We start from the raw sequence: 24012 nt of genomic DNA on the forward strand, positions 1-24012 counted from the left end.
TGCTTTAATTTTGCAAGGCAGCTCCAGTGGAAAAAAAACATTGAAAAATCCCCAGAATAAAAAGGAGGGCAAATATCATGAGGAGGGCTCCTTTCACATCAGGAATGTTCATTTTACCAATTCTAGTAAGGGTTTAGTTTTTTATTAAATGATAAATCAAGACTCCCACCTCCTCTCTCTCCTTTTTTTTTATTGGCTTCTCATCACTGTGTGTGTGTGTGTGTGTATGTGTGTGTGTGTGTGTGTGTGTGTGTGTGTGTGTGTGTGTGTGTGTGTGTTTCTTACCAGGCTTCAGGCAACAGGATGGTGTACTCGTGCGGAGAGGTGGTTTCTGGGAAGTTGTGAAGGATGGCGAGCCGATGCTGCAGCAGCGCTGCGCCGTGGTACGTGAACAGAATGTCAAGGGCCTGCACGTTGCTCTCCTGTGGGCGCACGCAACCGACCCAACACTCAAACACAAAATACGAGGGGGGAAAAAAAAACTTTCACAGAAACTGATCTTAAGAGCTGCCAAATAAGAAGGAGAAGATGCAGCGGTGGCAGTGGCGTAGACGCGCCGATGTGCCATCCAATTTTATGCGACACGCTGGGACGCCGTTTCATAACGTAGCGCTCCAGCGTTATGAAATGCGTCTGTTGTTGTGTTATTGAATTGGCGAGATGAAGCGCAGACGTGAGTGAATAAAGGTGGATGTCGCCTCGACTGGAAGGCTCATCTGGAGCAAAACTGTGCACTGAAATGAACAAACTTTGGATTTGATTTGATTTGTTTGTTGGTTCTTCCCCTGCCTTCATTTGACAGATTTCTGACTGGCAGCACTAGCACTTGTGTAGGTAGGTAGGTAGGTACGTTGGTAGGTGCACTCCCAGTCAAAAGTTTGGGCACACCTTCTCGTGCAGTTTTTTCCGTAAATGTTAGAAGTTCATTAAAGCATATGTGACGTAAGTTTTTTTTTTTTCTGATTATTAATCACAGTTGTCCACACTTTTGACAGGTAGTGCAGGTAGTTAGATAAGTGTACAGGTAGGGAAACGGGTGGGACAGGTGCGTAGAAAAGGAGTTGGATAGACTGGTAGGTAGTTAGTCGACAGGTCGCCAGACAGATAATCAGACTCGTGGGCAGATAGACTAAAGACTCAAGAGGTGGCTAAAGAAAGAAATGAAGAAGGAAACAAAGGAATCAGGTTCCGCGACGGCGAAGTGGGGCAGCGTTAGTTACCCTGGCGTAGTCCGTCGCCGACAACACAATGTTTTGGCTGCGGAACTTCTTGAAGAACTCTGCGTCGTACTTCTCCTCGGCAGCGTGAGGACCGCCCAGGATCTCCTGGAGGGACGGCGAAGAGGGGCAGAGGAGTTACAATACCTGAAACAGCTGGCTCATGCTTTCAGTGACTCTGTCACCATACCTCACTGCACAAACGCTGGTAAGTTGTCAAAAATGATTTTTATATGTCTGCAACATCCTAGTTTTTGTAGTGTATTGTTTTGTTTCCTTTCATTGCATTGTAATGATTTGTGTTATGTCGTGATGTTGTTGTGTGTAGGACCCCCTCAAGGGTCTTATCCCACAAATAATTAACTACTTCAACAACAACCTAATAACATGGAAATACAATTTAGCCATTTTTATGGCCCCGTTTACATGGAGAGGACTTTTTCTTTCTTTCTTTTCTTTTTTTTTTTTAAACTCAGCGTGTTAAGAAAAGCATTGGGGGGGCACACGAAGCCGTCTCCAAAAATATCCGCATGTACACGAAGCCGCTGGAAACAACTTAAGCCAGGCCTTGTGCGCTGTGATTTCACTCCCCTGAAGGTGGAAGAAGAAGAAGACGAAGACCTGGAGCCCGGAGTATTTACATTAGTAGCAGCTAGCTAACGTAGCACTGCGAAGATGGCAAAGACCGCACGCTAAAAGACGGCTTAGCTGTAGATAGACAACAAAGTTGAACTTCTGCTTGGAGTTACTTACTTACCATCCCCGCCATCTTTGCGTCGTAGTCGTACCCACAAAGGTTTTTTGCGTTAATGATATGCAGGCGCAAACTGCGCTGTGGTAACCCTGCCCCATTTTGCGACCTAGCTCGTCAGATATTGTAACGTTGGTGCAAACGTCAATCACCGGACGTTTATTTTCCAACGGAATACTTTTTTTTTTTCTTTTTCTTTTTTTTTTTTTTTTTGCTGTCAAATAACATGCAGATTAACTTTCTCCCCGAACTCACGCCAAGAAAGGGGCAATGTGATGCCCCCTAGCTGCAGGTGAATTTTATTTCATGGCAGACGGGGCAAAATGTCTCTTTTGATAGTGACGGTTGAAGACCCCTTAAATGACTGGAAAACCCCCCAAAAAATGTGCTCAAAAAGTCAAGCGCATGGGCTGTTTTGAGCTCGGAGGTGGTTCCCTATACTCATCCCTTTAGTGGAGATCGTTCACGGCAGGTAGACACACGTGTGCACGCCAGTGTGTCAAGGTGGGAACATTTGCTGCACCGCCCCCTTATGGCTTAGACTGATCTACACGCGTCCGTGTGTATTAAATCTCCTCCAGGCTGTGCTTTGCCGTGCGCGTGCTTGCAGACTAGTGATGTGCAGGCACTTCCACAGGGGGACGGACACGCGCACACAGCCAGGCGTGCAGCCTCCGTAGTCGGAATGATAAAAAACCCTGATATCATATTCATAGACACAGCGAGAGAAAGATGGATCAGGGCAAAATAAATCTGACGGGCGCCGCCGTTACCATGACGATGTCCGAATGAAGAGAGAGACGTCACTCCCGTCTGAGCTGCATATCTTACGGGGCGAAAAGAGAAAAAAAAAAAATCTCATCTCTAACCCCCACCACCCCCGCTGCTGCTGCTGCTGAATGGGAGCGCAGTGATTTATTGAAGATGTTCACATTATTTATCCTCCATCTGAAGTCCGGACGCTGCGCTTGTAGCGCTTGTAGCGCTTGTCTGGCGGCGAGATGCACATTTTTCTCTGCCGTACTTGAAAGAGCCTCTCGCTCTCGCGTGGACGAGGCCCTCGCCGGCCGGCGGCGCTCGCACGAGTTGTGAATTAGACGAAAGGTTTGTCTTGTCTTTGCAAAGCACGGGGCAATTATTGGGTTTCCATAAAACCCTTTTTAGTGCGCATTGAGGAGAAAGTCACATTGGCATTGAGGGTATGGGGAAACATTTGATGGAAACAGCAAATTCTCCACGTTGCGGGAAAGTCGGTACTTCGGCTTGAGATTGTTTCAGTCTTTTTGCAATCAAAGTTCAAGTTGAAACAGGTTTGAAGAATTACTGCTGATGTGCTAACAGTGACGTGCTTATTAACAGCGGAAGCGATCAGCAATGATTACCTCGTACGTAGCCAGTCGGTCCAAGTAGGTGAGCAGCTTCAGGCGGCTGCGGCAGAGCTCCTTCTGCTCCAGGGTCAACCTGAGGGGGAGCAGGAGGAGGAGAAGAAGAAGAAGTGAGTGTGCGGGCATATGGAAATAACACACATCAAACATCTGAAAGAGCCGGGGGTCTTTCAGATCTTTCAAAGCACCTGCAAAAAATGTCAAACCATGCGTCACTCTTTAAATGAAGTGTGACTCGACCTTGCACGGTGTCGGCCCACCGGGGGCCGTATAACAAACGCGGGGGGGACAGGCGCGAACAGGAGCGCCGAGCTAATCATCTCCCGGCGACGACAAATCAAATCCTTACAGGCCGAGGCACAAAACATTTTCGCTCGTTGTGTATGGGGACGCTAGCTGTCAGCCAGCTGAGAGAGCACCCACCCCTTCTCCGCCTCACACCAGGAAATCAAATCCATTTCCAACGGCAATTTAATCGCCACCGTAAATAAAATCCACTGCCCCCTTGCGTGACCCTCCCCAACCCCCTCACACCTCCCCGGACCACTGGCTCAATCACCCGAGTCGTGACCGCGAGGAGACGGCGCCACGGTGAAGAATGACGAGAGTCTGAAAAACATTTTTCAGCAGGTGAAACTGTGTGATGTTGGGGTTTTTTTTTAAGATGCACTCAATACGTTTCATTTTTAGTCGTGAGGAAAACCAAGAAGCAGCCGACGTGAGCTGCAACCAAAAACAAAAGACTGAGATAATAAAAAAGTGACTGTGATAAAAGATGCTGGAAGTGACTCTGAGCCAAACTGCTGCTCAAGAGATTAGCGTGGATGCTGCCGGATGGCATTTACATATTAACCAGGAAGGAAACTGGTTTTCTTCTGAGGTTTTTTTGCCTTTTGGTGAAACTTTTTTGTGCAGTGCAGCACTGCAAGGTTATGGGATGTTCTGATTCATGTACAAATAAAGGCGTAAAAATGTTAAGAAAAATGTACAGGGCACACACTGGAACAGAGGGGCTTCCTTTCTAACTGTATAAATAGATTATTTTATTTCATTTTTATTTATCTATTTTTAATTCATTTTTTTTTTTTCTTCTGCATTGCACAACATGTTGCGGTAATTATGTAAATTTTCACAAGGTGGGATAGAAGGCATATATATTCTCCAGAACGCCTTCGGAATCGATGGCTGTTTTCACACGTCATCGCTAACATTATGCTATGCTAGCTCAACTCGTCCTCTCCGAATGCAACGTAAATGCAGGTTACGCCAGTCGACTTTCCAGGTTTTACTTGAAGACCTGGCAAAAAACCTCTTGGGCCTTAACAAGACACTGGTGAGATAAATCCCGAGGTCTACGGGCATGTTCCGTCTGCCAAATGAAATGCAAAGCGTGAGGGGGAAGAAAATAAGAGCCGGGCCAAGAGTGGCGCATCCCCCGAAAACTCACTTTAAAAAAAATTTAGCCTGGATCAACAGCGGTGCCGCCGCAGGGGAGCTGACCCCTCTGTCACAGCCCCTAATCCCTAATCCTTCATTACAGAGTGCGCTATCAGGCCTTATCGGAGTTCCTCTACACAGACTAACAGAGATTAACACTGGCTCACCGCGCTCTCCGGCACATCAAAGGGCGACGGCTTAACACCAGCGCCGCCGCTAATTATTGCTTTGCGTCACTTCTTCTGAGGAACGAGTGCGAGAGAGGGATGAGGACGGAGGGGGAGGCGGCAGTGGAGTGAGGCGAGGCACTCGGGAGTTATTTCACCCCTCGGCTTCTCCTCCTGACGCTTGTACTGTTGGCAAGAGGAGTTGCCGGTCGAAGCACCATCGCACTCGCATGCGGTCCAAACACAAAACCTTCTGAACGGGCTTTGTTGAAATGGTGGAAATGATCAGCCTGTGAGTAAAAATGACCAGAAATTTAAAAAAACAAAAAAAACAGCCTCATCCGTGCAAGAAAAAAGGAGCCTTGACCTCGGAATTTAGGTGACGTTTAAACGGAGACATATTATTTTGAAACCGCAAATTTTCGTGTTATTGTTCACTACTGCTTGCGGTTTGTTGTAGTGGAGGTTAATGGGAAGGCTCAAGGCTGGTCATTAGTAGCAGTTACAAGTCCGTTGCCCGACGCTGTTGCTGTTGTGAGTGGCCGTCTGCACCTCACGGCGGCTCAGGTTGCAGGGCGGGAGGCGGGGTTTAGAGCTCTGACGTCAGCGTTTCCAAAAAATTATCGGTTTCGGTGTTTACTTGAAGCCAGGCAAGGCGGCATTTTCAAACTTATCCTGCCGTTACGTTACTACCCTGAGGAACGTTTTTAAATATGTGCGGTTTCAGTGAAAACGCCGGCTTCTTGTAAACGCAAGGCCGAACCGACTAAATATTTCTGCGTTTTCAGAGAAACCCATCTTAGTTGATAGCTTATTTGTTTACGTTTTGGTGTGCTCTCACCGTCAAGGGCAGGCGTAAACAGGCCGCGCTAACGCTAAGCTATTGTTTGGGGATCATCCACAGTCAAACTTTGACCCTGACGCACCGTAGAGACGGACCAGGTCAGAGGTAGCTAAATGTTTTTTCTCCAGTCTACAGCACACGTAAGGAGAAGGAGGCCATTTCTGAAGGTTTAAATTACGTCTGTGTAGTCGCCCTCGCACGGAACAATGAGCGGAGAGGAGAAAAGAAGAAATCGGTTTTAAAGAGGAAAAACACTACAATGGCGAGCATGGACTGGGAGGCCGCGAGCTCACGGGGTGTTTAATGTGCGACCGCCTGGAGTGTGTTAAAGAGGCCCCGACGCAGAGAGATGAGACCTTGATTGCGTTAAGGTGCAGGAGTGGCTCTGAAGCTGCCGACACGGCAGGCTGCAATCAACCGGTCCGCTTTGCCGGAAAAACACCTCCAGTCCGACTGTACCGAGCGGACATTAAAGTGCAAATACGGCGTGGGCCCACACACTCACACACACGACAGGCACGGGAACAGGGAGATGAAAGCGATTATCACGCGCTGAGATGGGACAAAATTGGAACTGCATAAAGCTGACAAAAATAAATAAATACGAAAAAAACGCTTTGGCAGACGGCTTCGCCTACACGCGGGGCGACGCAGCATAAACACTGGTGCGAGCGTGCACGTTCACACTCGCAGCAGTGGGAGTAAATGAGAAAATGAGACTTGAGATTGCAGCCTGGATGGGGATCAGATAAGACGACCTTGGAGCAGCAGCAGCAGCAGCAGACTGCACCTGCCTTCACATTTTCTTCTCCATCTCGTGCAACACACACACACACACACACCAGCAGCAGCGTTGTCATCCCTCCTGTTGCTGCATGCAGATCGCAAGCTGCAAGAGGCCTACAGGGCCAATTGTGAATTACATTTCACTGTGCAAACACAGAATGATGAAGAAGGCGACCAAAGAGCAAAGCTAAGCGGCGGCGTTGGGAGAAATAAAACCAACAACAAATAACCGGGACCGGAGGACGTGCGTTGGTTCAGCTCCACGTCGTATTCCTCTCGTCGCCACCGGGAGAGAAAAGCTGCCGACGGCACCGGGAGGAGGGAGGAGGAAAAATTAACATCTGTCATTTTATTGAGTGCCGTGTTTGCCGAGGGGAAGGTGGGAGTGGGGTGGGAGTGGGGTGGGGGTGGGGTGCAAACATCACGGAACACAACATAGGACAAATTAACTTGCTTTCGACGCGTTATTGAGCAGCAACTCTCCTCCCGCTGAACAAGAAGCGCTGTTGATCTATGGGTCAATTCAAACTTTATTTCCTCCTTCTGAACAGTGAGGGTTATAAAAAGAGAGAGAGAGAGAGAAAAGAGGGGCTGGTCGTTTCTTTAAAGAACATTTCCATAATCAATAAAGAACTTTGAAGCAGGTGGGGGACGGACAGGCATTGACGGGCGTCTGTCGTCGCGCGCGCACGTGCAAAGAGCGGCGGCGATCGATACCGAGCCATTTCTGTAATAGCGAGGCAGTTAAAAAGGAATTAGGAGAGTTATTATGCGTCGCCGGACTTGGCGGAGGAGAGCCTCCGAGCAGCATGCATTAGCGAGGCGCTCGATGCATTGCAGCTCACACACACGCGCACACACACACACACACACACACACACACACACACACACACACACACACACACACACACACACACACACATTTAAATGCAAACACTCTTGGGAGGAGTCAAAAGTACCGGCTGCTGGTGGAAAACATCACTTTGAGAGCGGAGAAAAGGGGGGGAAACATCCAGCAAGTGACGTTTTAATGTTAATACGCTTTTTACAGCATGTTTTTTTTTTCCTTCCTGTATGCAAAGATCGCGGGAGATAGATAGATAGATAGATAGATAGATAGATAGATAGATAGATAGATGGATAGATAGATAAATAGATAGAAAAAGGTCATAGGTTCGAATCCCGGAGTGCATGTGAGGTGAATTGGAAACTTTAAATTGTGTGTAGGTGTGTATGTGAGTGTGAATGGTTGTTTTTTCTCTATGTGGCCCTGCAATGAAGCGGCACCCTGCCATCACCCTATGACAGCTGGGAGAGGCTCCAGCAGATCCCTGTGACCCTGAGAAGAAGCAGGCATTGAAAATGGATGGATGGATGGATGGATGGATGGATAGATTCACTTGTATTTTAAATGAGAATTCAAACCGCAGCTCGCAGCCCGAAGCCTGGCTAACCTTGACTCTTCTTTCTTGTATAAACGTAACAGATGTGCAAAATTTGCATGCAGTTTTTTTTCTCTCTCCTAAAGTGCACGGCTACTTATAATGTGTACACTTGTGTTTTTTTTGTTTCTTACCAGATTTGTGTGCAAAGCGTAGGTGGGTTTGTGTGCGTGTGCGTGTGTGAGAGAGAGAGAGAGAGAGAAAGAGAGAGAGAGAGAGAGAGGTGGTGATTAGTGATCACCAAAGGGTCTTTCATTAGTTGCCCCCTGGGCACTCGACAACAAAGGCATAAATTACCTCCGACCGATTACCAGCTAATCTTCATCAATTCTCCTCCTCTGCACTTATTAATACCTGCTCTTATGACCTCGCTTCTCTCACTCTCTCTCTCTCGCTCTCTCTCGCTCTCTCTCGCTCTCTCTCGCTCTCTCTCTGCGGCGCAACCTGCTGGTCGGCCTCCTTCCTCATTAACCCGCTACGTTTCTCACACAGCCTTTATTTCCCCTCAGCCACCAAGCAACCGGAAACAGCGTTAATCCCACTGGAGCCCAAGAGTGTCCAGGTTCGCACCCAACAGCCTGGTTGGATGCTTGGAGGGAGGAGGGGGACGGGGGGGGTGACACAAACAGCTTGTGATGGTTTGAAAACAAGACGGAGAGGCGACGGCGGTGCCGTGCAGCGGCGCTGCCAGGCTGTTTATTGGCTCGCCGGTCGTCAGAGTTGGCCGGGGACGGCCATTCACCGGCTGTAATGCGCCGCCGCGTCCATGTTTAGCAGCCATACCGTTGTTTTTTGGTTTCTTTTTAATTTGCACTGTTTGGGCCAAAAGGCGGACAAAAGGCGACCATTGGCCTAATTAGGCTTTGAGTCGTTGTTTAGCCGGCATTGATGCGATAAATGGAGCAAGTGTTTTATTGCCGGGTCGGATAAATAGGAAATTTGAGCTGATTTAAGCACTTGACATAGAAAACCCATTGAGAAACACTGCAAATTTTCCCACTTGGCTGGAAATGTATGAGGTCGATTTGCATTGGCAGTTCCTTTCACTGAATCAAGCTGATGTGAGTCACTTTTTTTTTATTTTATTTTTGGTGCTGGCGAAGTGAAGTGCAGGCGCAGGTCCCAAACACCAGTGACCCCCGGTGTGTTCGACACACATTTAAAGCTTTTCAGCCCCATAACGCCTGCCTGACAGCTAACAGCTCACTTCCGATTCTGCAATTCCGTCCACAATTCCGTAAGTGGTGGAAATCGCAGGGTCCTACCCGCTATTTTCGGCCAATCGAACCGTCCGGGGTTGCGAGCGTTGAAAGAAAACAGCGGCAATTACGTTTGTTTTTTTTTCCTTCCTCAGCCGCCAACTGCTTCATTAAGGGTATTTTTTATCCGGTTTCATTGTGAGATAACTGGCCCCGCAGCCTTTTCCGCTACCTGCTGAAGTCCACTTTGGCCAGCAGCTCCCGCCTCTTGCTGCTTTCCATCTCCACCTTCTTCTCAAGCTCGGCCTCGGCCGACTCAAAGTCCTCGTAGGGCAGGTCGTCCAGGTCGACGTCGCCCGGCATGATGAACCTGGGAAAAAAAACATTGCTTCCGATTAAATGCAGGCAGACAAGTCTAATAAGGGAAGCTGAGGAGAATCAATAATAGCTGCGTTTTCATGACCCCTAGAACTGCGCGAAACCTAAATGTCGCAATAAGAAACTGGTCATGGAAGCACCTAAACTTGGAAAAACCTCTTAAAATATTGCTAAAAGGTCTTAACGCCGGCAGCCTCACCTGCCGCCGTCCTCCCGGTTCCCGATGGCAATGAGCGCCTCCAGGTCGGTGCCCTTCAGGCCGTACTGCAGCAGCTCCTTGGCCGCGTCCACGTTCTCGGGCACGCGCTCCACGCACTCGTGCAGCACCCACGAGCGCTTGCAGATCTTGCTCTGGGCGGCGGCAGTGACAAACGGGGGTGGATGCCGACGATAACGGAGGAATGGAGAGAGATGCAGAATTAGGGAGTGGGGAAGAGTGTGGAAATGTGCTACAAATTGGTAAAAATGATGCGTGAAATAGAGTAAGGGGGCAGCGGAGAGCGCCGAAGCCCCCCGACTCAGCAACACGCACGCGCGCACACGCACACATGACATCTAATAGAGTGGGATAAACAGCAAAACTGCGACAGTGCTTCATCTTCCTTCCTTCCTCCTCCTCCTCTTGACTCATTTCCTCACATCTATGTATCGCCGCCTCATCTCATCATCTCCCGCCTTCCCCCTCACCAGATAGTCTTGTATGGAGGCGATGCTGACGGTGCTCTTCCTCCACTGTCGCTGGTAGACCAGGTCCGAGTCCAGATTGTAGGCGTGGGCCAGGGACAGCGCTTCGCCGTACTCCTCGTTGTCAATCTGCCGCACATAAAGACGCAGGCCCATCAAAAAGGAGCAACACGGCTGTAGGCGTGGATGTGATCACGGAGGAAATCACTACAGACGTGCTGGCTGTGTTGAAAAAAGTGAAAGTTTTAAGTAAGAAAAAATGAGCTTAACTTCCTGAAACCACCACTACATATCTTACGTAATTATTGTTTCTTCAGCAGATGCAAAATTGTTCATGAAATAAATCATGAACAGTGCATCACTGGTAAAAATCATGTTTTTTAGTTTTTTTTTTTGGCATTTCAAATTTTGCCCAGATCTGTGTAATGTAGCTGGTTTGGCTTCATCTCCTTCAACTAGTTCACCCCATGGATGTACTATAAGAGCTGGATACCAGATCGAGATTCATCCTAGTGGCCACTCGAGGTACTGCAGCAAAAAGAAATCCCATGGGTCCAAAAAGTATTTTTCCTAGAGACCGCAATACAAAAATGAAGGCCTTTAAAACGGCTGACAGGACGACTGTGAACTGAAACGCGATTCAAAGCAAATCTTTCTATTGTAAATTTTTCACTGATGGTGTTTTAGTTATTTTAAAACGTCACAAAGTCAGACATGCTGCTGTGTCTCTGCTCTTTCTGATTGGCTGTAAGTGACACACTCCAGAATGGTTCTGATTGGCCAAATAGTATCATGCGAGTTCCAGAAGCATGATGGGAAGTGGCACTACTGCGCACGCTCTATGGGCCCATTAAGTCAAAAACTTTATTGCCGTATGCGCTGGGTGAGCAACTCCATTGAAATGAATGGGCCACCATCTTGGACTATGAGGGTTCATCCATGGTTCATCCATCCAACCATCCAACCATGGCCAAAATGTTCTGTATGTGTCTGTCGGAACCAACATTGACCTTGATGAGCGTGTTTGCCAGCTTCCGATATTATAGCATTTAGCTTGAATGGCTGTTTTGCAGTCCAGCAGGCCGAGCCGCAACAATGGATTTAATTATGCTGTGAACCTGTAGTCAGACGGACGCGCGATGATGATGAGCTCCGCCCGGCTCGAATGCCAAAGTGGTAATGACGGCCAAAGAGGCTCGGTGCCATTCCGGGTCACGCCAAACGATTGGATCTGACAGCACGACGCCTCGGCTCCCACTCCACGCGAGCGGAAGTCGGCATGCGCGCCCTGGCCGCTGACAAGCCGCGTACCTCCCCTCCACCACCACCCCCCCTGCGTGTGGGAGTACAAAGCAACACATTAGCCGGGCCGAGCTTCCTGGAGGGCAACAGGAATCACACACTGCTAAACCTCATGTAGGAGGACATCAAAAACCGCTTCCGTCTCTCTCCAGAGTCAGATAATAACGCTGTTAGCGGGGCTGCCAGCGAGCTGCTCGCACGGGCAAGTTGTTGCAGCAGCAGCAGCAGCAGCAAAACGTCAGAACATTTGAAGAGACCTGGAGCTCAAGGAAACAACCCTGAACCACTACAACTGCTTTATTTGCATCACACTGGACGACAAAAGCCTCGTGCGGGATCGATCTCTGGAGGCGTACTTGACAGAGTGCATGCATGTGTGTGTGTGTGTGTGTGTGTGTGCGCGTGTGTGTGTGTGCGTGTGTCAAATTACAAGCAGAACACAGGGAAAAACAAGATGCATAAGCACTCGCGCACCCCAGGGCGGGCCAATCCCATTCCTGGTCATTACTCCCGCTCCTTGGCTCCCGGAGTCGCACCGGTCAAGTGTTTGCATGGTCTTTGCTCGTTGCATTTGGCACGTATGACTGAATAACTTTAAAAATAAATAAATTTAAAAAAAGTACAAGGCGAAAGCACTCCAGCGAGCAGCTGGCGACAGCCGCTGAGTGTTTCCACGAGATAATAATGATGTACGACTTTGTGACTCTCCCACTGCTGCTGCTGCCGCCGCTGCTGCTGCTGCTGCCGGGTCTGACGCCGATGACTAACGCCGTCTAATGATGATGACAATGATGAAGAAGGAAGTGGCGGCTGACGGGGTCGTAAAAGTGAGGGATGAACGGCGCTCGGATTTAGGACCACAGAGAGCGGCCGCCGCGCTTTTATGATGGAGCGTGTTGTCGCCGCTGCAGCAATTTGTAGCCGGGCGGCAACAACAGCCATATTTCTAATGCGGCAATTAGCATTTGAGCAAAGCCGCCCCTCCTCCCCCCGAGGGGGTTGGGAGGGTCGAGAAGCAGCCATAAAGCAGGCGGAACATCTCGCTTGTTTTTTCTTTTCTTTTTCCCCACTTCTTCCTCCTTCCACAGCGGCACTTCTGGAGCCGATCCAACAGAACAGCGGCGCCTGACGGGGGCCGCAGCAGGATTTATTTCGGAACCAATTTTGCAGATCGGACCGGCACTATAATTCAGTCAGCGATCAATCACAACGAGCCTACGCACTTAAATATATATCGCACATCACATCCGTCAATTCGCTGCCGAATTGAACAGCAAAGAAAAAATGGGGGGCGGGGTCGAACTCACGGGATAACGAGGAGGCGTGTCGCTCTCCTACAATAAGGAAGCCCTTGCAGCAGCAGTGTTTTATAATTAGGGAAGAAGTATCTCTGAAATATTTAAGAGGTAATATGAGTCTCCCTGCCAAACGGATTTATAACACGGCGTGAAGCGGCTCAAATGGCAAAGCAGGGGGAATATTCAAACACACAGAGGCAGAGAAGCATTCCAGGCATGAACATTGATTTAGAAAAAAAGAATCCCTCCCAGAGCTCATAAGGGCTTTGTTACGAGGGCTGCGATGAATAAGTAAACAGCGCCGAAGATATGACTCTTCATTTTCCCTTTTATCACCGACGTCTCTGTCAGCGGGGTCGAGCCGGCAACACCTGTAAGCAAAGAGCGCGTCTCGGAAAAATCACAATAACGAAGCTGTCACCAGCTTCACACAAGGGCTGGTACTTCTCCACGTCCAAATTAAATTAAGGTGGTATGAAAATTAACGTGAATTCCATTAAAACGTAAATTAAGACAGCTGGTTAGACTTTGGATGGATGGATGGATGGATGGATGGATGGATGGATGGATGGATGGATGATCGGACTGATTCGGAGACCACTTTTACTTCTACTGCCTTATATTATTAGTTGGGAAGTCGATCACAGTGGTGAGATGCTGGCCATGTACGTGACGTTCGCAACAGCTTTGTAGTCTGTTTGTTTGCGCTTAGCACCTGTTGACCATAAACAGCTCTAGCTAGCCTGTCTGTCCCCACCTTCCTCTGGTAGAGCTCCTCCGGCGTGGTCGACCTCAGGCTGACCAGACGGTAGTTCTTCATCACGGTGCGAGGGCGCTTGCGCGGCGGGGCGAAGCGCTCCATCTCCGTCACGTAGTACAGGCCCTGCTTGACGTAGCTGAAGTAGCGGGCCTTCGCCGACGACTCGTCGTCCGAGTCCGAGTCCACGCCATCGTCGCCTTCCTCGTCCTCGCCGGCGCTGCTCTCCAGGCGCCCGCGCTTCTGAGCCTGCTTCACCTCGCACTGCCGTCCAAAAAAAAAAACGGTTACGAGTGTGATGAAAAGACAATCATGCAACATTAATGAACGAAATACAGGTGATAAATCGGAATCTAAATGTGAATTTGCTGCAGATTTTGCACCTTCAAGGACGCCAAGAACAGGCGCGTCGTTGCCAGCGAGAGGATTCAGAAAAATCTGAGCGTACGGGACGCAGAGAACATCCAAAGGAAGAAAAAAGAAGCAGCATTTGAGGAGAGCAAACACAATAAGGCTCCCATGCTGACTGTCAGGCTGTTGAACAAAACACAACAACAACCAGCTCCAAATGCTGGATGGAAAATCTAAATCTGCCTTCGCTTTGCTTCTCGTTGATCCCTTGTTTCATGACTCACAGAGGAGAATTATTATTCGCCCATTTTCATACGCAGGGCCGAAAATGGAATTTATGAAGACGCCCCTTCTGGATTTTATCTCCACATGAACAAAACGAGAAAAAAAAAACAAGAACCACCAGGACACGGGGCCGCACTAGCTGTGTTTCCTGGAAAGGATGAGGAGAGCAGGAAGTTTCCATCGTGCATCCCTGTGTCGTCGTCCTCTAGGAGACGTATCTGCACTCCGCGTGTAGCGCAAGGTCAAGTTCCTGCGACCGTGCGGAGGTGGGCGCACACAGCTGCGTTTTCAAGGTAAATTCAAGCATTAGTCTCAGAGCGCGCCGGCTGCAGAAACGCCGATATGCAGGCCAGAGTTCATCTGCCTCCTGTGGAAGGCTGGCTGATGAAACATTTCCAAACGGTTGGCAGCTACTACAGAGAGGAATCCCGGAAATCTCAGCGGAGATCAAACGTATCAGAGCTAAAAAAACAGTCATGTGACAGACGAAAAGTAGAGCGAGTAGAGAGACGACAATCGCAAATTAATTAAATTGCGAACAACAACAGCAAAATCTGAATTGAGGATTAAGACCTGCAGGGTGAGCATGGAAAGGTTCTCATCACTTTGTTCACACCAGATTCAGCGCCAGGTCAAAACCAATAAGAAGACGCGTGGAATTAACATCGCAGCTGCCAGCGACGTGTACGCAGACGGAGACATTTCATATTTCTCCAAGACAAAAAAAAAATTAAAAAAGACCCTCCGCTCCGCTGTCCCTTGTGGAGTCATATCTGACGGCGGCAGCGTGGATCTATCACAAATCAATGCGCAACACTTACGCCGCAAAGCCAAGATTGATTTTACTGTAAAACAGACCAACTTTGCACTAGAAAACCTTTTGTCACCCCCCTACTCCTTTCCAACCCCCCCTAAATCTTTCAACAAATAAAACTAAACCATCAACATGCTCATAAAAGACTTACGGCCCTGCGCACTTGTTTTTTTTTTCTCTCTCGGAACATCGGAACAGTGCAGAGCCCAGGCTGCCGTCCAGCTCGCACTCCACTGAAGCAGTCGTTGAGGAAAATGGATGAAAGGGTGAAAGCGCATTGTTCTCCGCTCTGTGATATTCTGTTTGAAGCCCCTGAAGGCCTTCAAACATCTGGGGGGCGGGCGGGAGGGGGAGTGGTGTCAAGCTGGAGCTAAAAGGCCGCCGACATGCAACGCCAATCCTGCGCTCTTTACAATCATCCTGGACGAGCGCAGGCTGCCGCCATCCTGAGCCGTGTGTTGCAGTGCTCGAGATTGGTCTCCAGGCCACTTCTCAGGGGTCTCGGTCTCGACTCGGAGGCATTTTTACTCAATCTTCTCTCGGCCTTGGAGTGGGCGGACTCGGGATTTTTGATCTAGACCAGTCAAGACTCGGCCAACACTGTAATGACACGATAATAATGGCAGAGAATCCAGCGACTGCCGTTTTACGCTCCGTTTGTGACACCCAGAGTGACACAGCCCCTTATTCCTAGTTCACTTATTATTTTTAAATTTTATGAAGCAAAGTTGTTTTTTGGAAAATGGTTTAAAATAGCTGCCAAAGCAGCAAAATGTGAAGCAAACTTGAATAAAAAAAAAAAGATACTGTTTTGTTGTTATTTTTGTTTTGAATTATAAAGTGCCGTCCTGAGCCACTCTGAACCACCCTGAGCCGTACCTCCAGGCTGAGGAAGCCACCGTCGTGGGCCGCCGTGACGCGGGGCGACGGCTCGAACCACTCGCAGGACTTTCCCAGCAGGTTGCGCAGCGTCCGCACCGACGAGACGGTGACGGAGCCGGAGCAGCGGGCCAGGATCAGGACGTTGTCGCCCCACCAGTTCACGTCCTCCAGCGGGTAGTACTGCTCTTTGTCTGTGTGCAAGAGAAGAGGGTGCAGACTAATCGTTACTGTTCTCAGCACAGACTTGAAAGAAACACCATGTGTAGTTTTCCCACCTAAAGGTGAAAAATAAAAAAATACATTCTTTATGATTTGCTGACTCTAACAGGAAGAACGGCACTCCTGCCACTGACACAGCACCTCCAGCTGGCTTGGTGTGGGACTACATCACTTTGGTCGCCTGCCCAGCACCCTCATGTGATAATACACCTCTGATTTATTGTCGGTGTGATCACTGTGATTAGAACCAATGAGGTGAAAAAAAACGGGCAACAGAAGGGACAGACGTGATCCTTTGAGAGAAACTGTACATTGCAAACCAGCTGGGGGCGCTGTGCTAATGGAGGTAAAAAATAATCAATAAAATAGAGTTTGAAACGATCACTTTAAGGTGGAAAAACTTTGTAGTGTAGCTTTAATTCTGAAGTGCCATCCTCCAATATAAAGCATTTTCTGTCCAGTCAGTTTCCTGTCTTTCCCGCGGTGATGAAACCCAAAAGCTCCCTGTAAAAAGCGTCATAACACCACTAAAGGCTTTTGAACAGATTTACAGCGCGAACGTAATGCCCCAGAACCAAAAGGGCGCCTTCAGCAGAAGCTTCGCCGCTTCGTTGGCAGGGAAAAGGAGAGAAAAAAAAATACAAAATTGGCCCACTTCAATATGATTGAAAAGAGGTTCAACCAATCACCTTCCAGAGAGCTTTGTCTGCCCTTCTGCAAACGCTTTCCGTGGGCCTCTTTATCAAAGAGATTCATTTAAACAAAGGAATTAGGGGAGGCTCCATCTGGCGTGTCAGCTCAGTTTACACACGCAGATATAGTTTTACACTGCGCCGTGCCATGACTAAGAAGTGAAAATGCAATAAAAGACTTAGATCCACTCAGAGGCACGAGGACAGCAAATAAAAAAAAAAAAAAAAAAAAACTAAATATTCTCTGGCCTTGGCAAACCGTTTGGTTGTACATCTAAAAAGCTGTATAATTCAGTGAATAAGATGTGTGAAAGAGCCATAAATTGAAGGCAGCGTGCGCCGCTGTGTCAGCAACAAAGTCGACTGGCTTTGGACCCTTCGGGCCGCTGTACCTTTTATTTTCTTCCTCCTCTCCAGCGATGTCTTCCACTCCGGGTTGATCTCCTCAAATCCTGGCTGCGGGGGCGGAGAGGAACCCGGCGGCGGGTGGAGGGACCGGAAAGAAAGGGAGGAGAGGGAGAAAAAGAAGAAGATGGAGAGAGGGGGCGTAGAAATTAATCTGCTAACCCTGTTTACACTCCCTGTGCACGCTCGCATGCACACGCACACACACACACACACGCAGAGTGACAGTGCAGAACACGCATGCAGACACCGTCTCGAAATTTTCGAAACATTCGGAAAATATACGTCACACACACACACACACACACACACACACACACACACACACACACACACACACACACACACACACACACACACACACACACACACACACACGGCCTCCTGCTCCACACTGGAGAGACTGTGTTCAGCGGCTACCTGTTGGTCTTGGCTCCACGCCGCCCTCTGCTTGAGAGACGGGACGTCCCAGAGGGACAGCCGGCCGGAGAAGTGGATGACGGCCAGCAGGGCGCCGTCGGGGCTCAGGCTCATGCGGAAAACGCCGTCCTGGAAGCGCAAGACGGGGATGAGTTTGGAAAAGTTCGGAAGAGTCGGCAGGACGGTCGCACAAAAACTCATCGCGTCTTAAAGGTCTTTCAGCAGGTAGAGGTCCGGTTAACAGTGTCAGTCTGTCGCTTGATTCTCTTTCGTGCTCCACTTTTAAGAAAATGTGCAATCATGCGTAAACTCAAACCCTCTGTGATGTCACGAGGGGCACTTGCTTTCAACATGAAAGCGCCTCGTGAATTTCTCATGCTTGTTGCCTCCCAAACACATGTGAAAGGTCAAACATCTGCATTTTTCAGCTGCAAACAGAGGGCAAATATGCTGGCTTCTGGCGTTTTGGGCTGAATTGGGTGTGAAAGGCTGCTGCTCTGCGGTCCGGGGATTGACGGATAAAGGAACTTTTTAGCAAGAGTGGATGTGAGAAAATCCCACCGTTACCTTTTCGTCCCCGTTGCGGGAAAAGAGCCTGAAGCTCGGGAGCTTGATGAAACCTCGCTTCTGCTTCTGAGAAGGACAAGAGAGAGAACGCGTGGCCGGAATGATGAGCGATCTTGTCTGCGCGATGTCATTGTAAAAAGAGAGAACAACACATGCGAATAAACGCGGCCCTCACCGGATTGACATCGTCCTCGTAGGTGGTGACCTGCTTGTAGTGCGGCTGGCCGGACAGAGTCCTCCAGGCTGTGATGCCGCAGCTGGAGGCCTTGGATGTGCCGTCATCCCCTGACTCACAGCCCCCAACTAGCAGCAATCTGGGAAATCACACACACACACACACACACAGGCACGCACGTCACACACTGCGAGGTCGTTACCCTGCGCAGGCTATCAGAGAGAAGCGTTTAACTGCGGCTTCGGCGTCTATGAACACTTTGGATTACAAAGTTGTCAATCGGAAGTCTGCTGGCGCTGATAAGGCACGAAATAAAACACACACACACACACAGATCTGTGAGTCGCTGTGTTTTTGCACTGAAACAGAACAGTCATTTTTGGTAACCTGTGATGTGAAGCAAGCGGGGTTTAGCCCAACACTGCCCCCTGGTGCACAACTAAAGAACTAGCGAGAGGACCAATAAAAGGCACGATCTCGTGTCTCAACAGGTCGTAACTGATTAAAAAAAAAAAAAAAAATGAAATAAAAATTAAAAAAAATTCGAGGACGTGGTGAAAACATATTTTGTTATGCAAGACGAGTCCCAGAGTCTTCAGATCTTACGTCCGATGCGTGTGCACAAACAGGATGCGTGTGACAGCTGGAAACAAGCGTTGTGTGTAATCCCCTGTGTGCGCTGCATAATTTATCGTCGCTGCTTATGACACTTTGATAGCGTCTGTTGTGTCGCACGGCGACTCTTGCATTACAATACAGTGCGACATGTGTTTCAGTGACAAAAAAAACTATTCCTTTTTTTTTTTTTTTTTTTTTTCCCCCTTACACCGAGCTCATCGCCTTGGCTGGCAGTCCTCGCGACGACTACCAGCCGTTTTCTCGCCGTTGCAGACCCGATTTTTCACACGAGGATCATTAAAGTTTCATACCATCCTTGAGTTGGCAAACAGCGAACACTCGGCAGTCGGCAGTCGTTGTTCAAGCCTGCAGAAATTCTTCTTCACAAGCCAAGCTGGCCGCGGTTCTGAGCTGAGGTGACGACGGGGAGGCTACAGGTGGGAGTCACAAGTGCTTTTTGAGGCATCCAAGGAACATTTTTTTTTCCTGGGCTGCGTGGGTCTGACCCCGCACAGGGGCACTAAATGGTTCATTTGTCGCTGGTGTGGTTCCTTGGTCTCTTTCCTGAACACGCGCAGACTTTAGTCTGCATGATGAACGGCGCCTCAGAGGCATCCGCCGATTTGTAATTTGACTTGTAAGATCTTGATGTTCACGGCTGCTTTAACCGAACAAGCTCAGCAAAAAGACGCAGATCGTCCACAGTCAAATTAACCCCCCCCCCCCACACACACACACACACACACACTTGTTCTGACGGCAACGCGGTGAGTTCACACAATGTTCTGGCGGTTTGCCTGATTAGCATAATACATATTTACGAGCGCGCCTTGACGACGACGCCGCAGCCGAACTCTAACGTTGCCTCTGGACATCAAATGATGAAAGCTTTTGAAATTATTTAGCTACTTTCGGAATTCAGATGTCGGAGCTGCTCGCGCGGGGAGCCGCGCGGCGCCGTCTGCAACCGGTTCAAGGACAGAACTGACTCAAAGGATTTACCGGAGGGGCGTGTAGAGGTTTTGGATGTGCGCTGATTGGGGCTCACTGGCGGAGCCACGGACAGAGGGGATGAAGGGAACGACAGCTGCGGTAACAGATGTAGCTTAGCACCACCAGTGTAATTGCTGTGTGAATGAGTAATTTCTGCGAGCGCAATGTGGCTGCGATGTCGCTACGTACGTGCAGTGCAATGTTTGGAATGTTGAACGCCACACTACCTGAGGCAAAATCCATTTTGTTGCTGTTAGCCAGGATGCTATAGAACAAGGCTTCTGATTTACGTCTAAATCGTGTGAATGGCTACTATGCTAACTGCTAAAAGAAAGGAGAAAAAAAGTGTCACATTACAACGTGAAACTATCACGAAAAAACGTGATAGTTTCGCATTTTAACGTGAACATTATCACGTAAAAACGTGAAACTTTCACGAAAAAACGTGATAGTTTCATGTCATAACGTAAAAAATTATCAAGTAAAACCGTAATAGTTTTCACGTTATAACGTGATACTGAGCCCTGGTGCAGCAATGCGCTTCCGTACCTGGTGAAGTGAAATTGTGACTACTGAAACTCTGATAAACACAACTCCAGCGGTCAGGCTAACCTTATTTGCATTTTTTTTGGTTTGTTTGTTTGTTTGTTGGTTTTTTGTTACAACGCTTGTTATTTCTTCTCCAGTTCTGCAAACATTGTGGACAGAAAGACAGAAAGAAAGTGCTCCAACTTGCCTGTGACCCGGGTGGTAAATGGCCGAGGTGACGCCGTGGGTGTAGTGGGAGGAGAAGCTGAAGCTGTGGTTCTCCTGGAAATTCTGATTGGTTCCCACACTGAGAGAGACGGAGAAGGAAGGAACGCGGGAGACAATTATAATACAACAAGCCACCTCTGTACTGAACCCTTGCATGCAAATTGAAAGCAGAAAAAAATCATCCACAAACACAACGCTCATGATGTTAATGTGCCGACAAAGCTGTTTTTCAGCGGCGGGCGGGCGGGCAGGTGAGGAGGGAGGGTGACGGAGCAATTTCAATTCCCAGCTGCAATTAAAATGAGACATGGCAAAATATATCATCTAATCGGGGCGGGCGATCTAAATTAGACGGATACTAGAAAAGGTGCCGTGTAATTTGCCCGGGGTTATCACGCTGGAGGAAATGATGTCTGGGGGATGGAAGGCAGAAGAAGAACAAGGGAGGGAAGAAAAGAAAAGAGAAAGAAAAGGTAAGAGTTTGACATCCTACACCTTTAGCTCTGTACAACACACCCCGCTGACAAAGATTGGAATTCTGGAGGAATTCCCCTCCCCTTATGGGTAAGGTGTTGGAGCTGGAGAAAGTTTGAGCTCTAGATTGAAAATGAACCTTTAAAATTAGATTCGATAGGTGAGAGATTAACTGCCATTTGTACAAGTTAAAAAGAGGTTAAAACAGGTACATTGGAATTCTTGTGCGGTTCCCTGAGTCAGTGTAAAAATACTAATATATGTCTTAAAAACAAACCCAAAATAAAGTGCCTGTACAGCAAAGATGCAGATGATGCATAAGGCTTCACTCCTAAATACATTATGCCAATTTACATTACATAAATTACAAAAATAATCTTCACCTGAATAAAATGATTTTCTTGTTTGCACCGACACAACTTTGGTGCGTGACTCGGACCACACACCAAAGTTTATCTCAGAGTCAGTCAGATATCAGCCTAGCCAATTAGCCTTTCATACATTGGGAATATTTTAATATTTTAAAAGCATTTGATATGTTATTTATTTAAAAGTTTCTAAACTCCTCCTATCTGCAAATAAAAGTCCAGGGAAATTTAACCCTCTGTTTGCCGCCTCTTGCAGAGTGTTTGAGAATAAATAGGCAGTGCATTGGGGGTAAAACTGGTGCAAACGCCTCGCACATCTTAATTACACACGGCTGCCAACACCATTTATCTGCCCGTAATAGAAAATCTAAATCAACTATTTCCGCTCCTCCCCAACCCACGTTCTCTGCAAACATGTCCCCAGGCAGGAGTGCAGCAGGGTCGCAGGATGAAATGACGCCTGATGGGCTCAAGCCACAGGCGCGTTTCCCCCACGTCGTCCGCCGCCTCGCAAGTGTTGGCGCGCACAAAGGCTACCCGCGATTGTGGCAATTACACAGAATTAAATGGAAGAATCTGCGGAATAATTGCATATTTGATCATGCAAAATTGAAACTGGATGAAGGATGTGCCGCGGTTTGGCCGTATGAAAGCGTGCACGTGAAGGCGTGCACGTGCACACACGCCTTGATGATGTGCACACAGAATTGGGCGTCGCTGGTAATCAGACGACGAGCGCGGCGCTCTGGAATATGAGCATCAAAGTGGTGGTGGGAGCAGGAGGGGCAGGATTGGTATTCAAAGCGGGGAGCCGCCAACGCGCTCACATGTGGACGGGCAGGCGACATCAAATCACACCACAGGGAGCGGCGCTCTCATGAGCCTCCCCCACGTATGCATTTAAATAAGACGGTAGAAAGAAGAGTCGGCGGAGGAATTATCTGCATTTGAAAACGGCTCGAGGAGGATCAATTTACGGCCTGGCGCCGCGCTCACAGCGGGAATTCCAATTGGCATGCTAAAAGGCTCCAGCGTTTAAAGACGGAGTTGTCTAACAGAGTGCACAAATATTGTGGAGGACAGGAGCGGGGGGAGGGTTGTGATGCCAACGTCAGCACTGAGCAAACAATTCGTGGAAAAAGACTCACTTCTTTATGTGTGTTTTCTCCCAGTATTATGTCTCTCCTGCCTGTCAGTGAACAGGCGAATGTGCCCATTTGTGATGTCACAAAGGGCAATGATACAGGGGAATTCATTCAGATCACCCTTCATCCTGTTTTTCACTTTGATGGCCCTTTCAAATTTTTATGGATGGTCCAACAAAGAAAGCATCAGCTCAACCAGAAAGCTGAAGCATTTCTGCAAGAGGCTGCAAACAGAGGGCTAAATATTCTAGACTTTTATTTGCAGAAAGGAGGAGTTGAAAACTTTTAAATTAATAACATATCAAATGCTTTTAAAACATTGAAATATTCCCAATGAATGAAAGGCTAATAGGGTTTGAACGTCCCATCCAATGATCTCTGAGTGAGTCTGAGACTAAAACCTAAATGCTGTTGGAAGCTTTGGTGTGTGGCCTGAGTCACACACCAAAGTAGTGCCAGGGCAAACAAGAAAGTCATGTAATTAAGGGTAAAAGCCACCGAGAAAGAGTGAAAGCGAGAGAAAGAAAGAACCAACAAGTGGGCAAGTGGGATGTCAAACAGACTTATTTGAAGAAGGGATTCAGCAGCAGTCATTACTGCGGCGTCTCTCACCTGACGAGGTAGCTCTTGAGCCCCCCGCCGAACGTGATAACAAGCAGCTCCGCCGACCACTGGGCGCTCGCCGTGTACTCCAGGAAGATCAGGCCCGCCACCGCGCTGCTGAAATCCCCCGGGAAAGTTGCAACCTGGAAACAAGAGCGCAAAGAGAGAATCAAAAGGGAGCGCTGAGGAAAATGTGCCAAATCATCGAATAACGTTGTGGGCCTGGTGTTTTTTTGTTTTTTGTTTTTTTTAACAAGAAACGGGTCAAAGACGGATCATCAAAAGGTGTCAGTTAAAAAACCAGGAAGTGACAGTTGAAAGCAAGAGGTGGCGACTGGAAGGTGTGCGTGAGTGTTTGTGCGTGTGTGTGAGGAGGGAACAAAAGACGTGAGGACAGAAAGTGACGAGAGGAAGTAAATGAGCAAATCTGATTTCTCCCCCCGCCCCCACCCTCGTCCCCAATTGGGCGCACTTTCCGTCAGATCCTCCAGAAATAGCAGCGAGTCACCGGCGTGTGCACTTAACGGTGACTGGAGGGGGGTGTATGTAGCGAGCACACGTACTGTAGATAGACAACAAAGTGCAGTTGCAACAAA

The 24012-nt window shown here is 48.4% G+C and overlaps 1 protein-coding gene across 1 annotated transcript in view; it reads right to left on the reverse strand.

Moving 5' to 3' along the window:
• Positions 1-24012, reverse strand: part of nbas (NBAS subunit of NRZ tethering complex) — a 123521-nt gene that overhangs the window by 91711 nt on the left and 7798 nt on the right. The window contains exons 8-21 of the mRNA XM_076044719.1: positions 23426-23559; positions 20807-20905; positions 18460-18598; positions 18285-18350; positions 17718-17846; positions 17285-17348; positions 15979-16172; positions 13650-13913; positions 10296-10421; positions 9808-9959; positions 9463-9600; positions 3351-3429; positions 1221-1325; positions 286-422 (exon numbers count right to left, since the gene is read on the reverse strand). Coding sequence (XP_075900834.1) covers positions 286-422; positions 1221-1325; positions 3351-3429; positions 9463-9600; positions 9808-9959; positions 10296-10421; positions 13650-13913; positions 15979-16172; positions 17285-17348; positions 17718-17846; positions 18285-18350; positions 18460-18598; positions 20807-20905; positions 23426-23559 — 1826 coding nt within the window. The remainder of the gene's footprint in view (positions 1-285; positions 423-1220; positions 1326-3350; positions 3430-9462; positions 9601-9807; positions 9960-10295; positions 10422-13649; positions 13914-15978; positions 16173-17284; positions 17349-17717; positions 17847-18284; positions 18351-18459; positions 18599-20806; positions 20906-23425; positions 23560-24012) is intronic.

The sequence above is a fragment of the Nelusetta ayraudi genome, unplaced genomic scaffold, assembly GCF_046127955.1.
Source record: "Nelusetta ayraudi isolate G7.1 ecotype Tasmania unplaced genomic scaffold, CSIRO-AGI_Nayr_v1 ptg000082l, whole genome shotgun sequence".
Taxonomy (NCBI): Eukaryota; Metazoa; Chordata; class Actinopteri; order Tetraodontiformes; family Monacanthidae; genus Nelusetta; species Nelusetta ayraudi.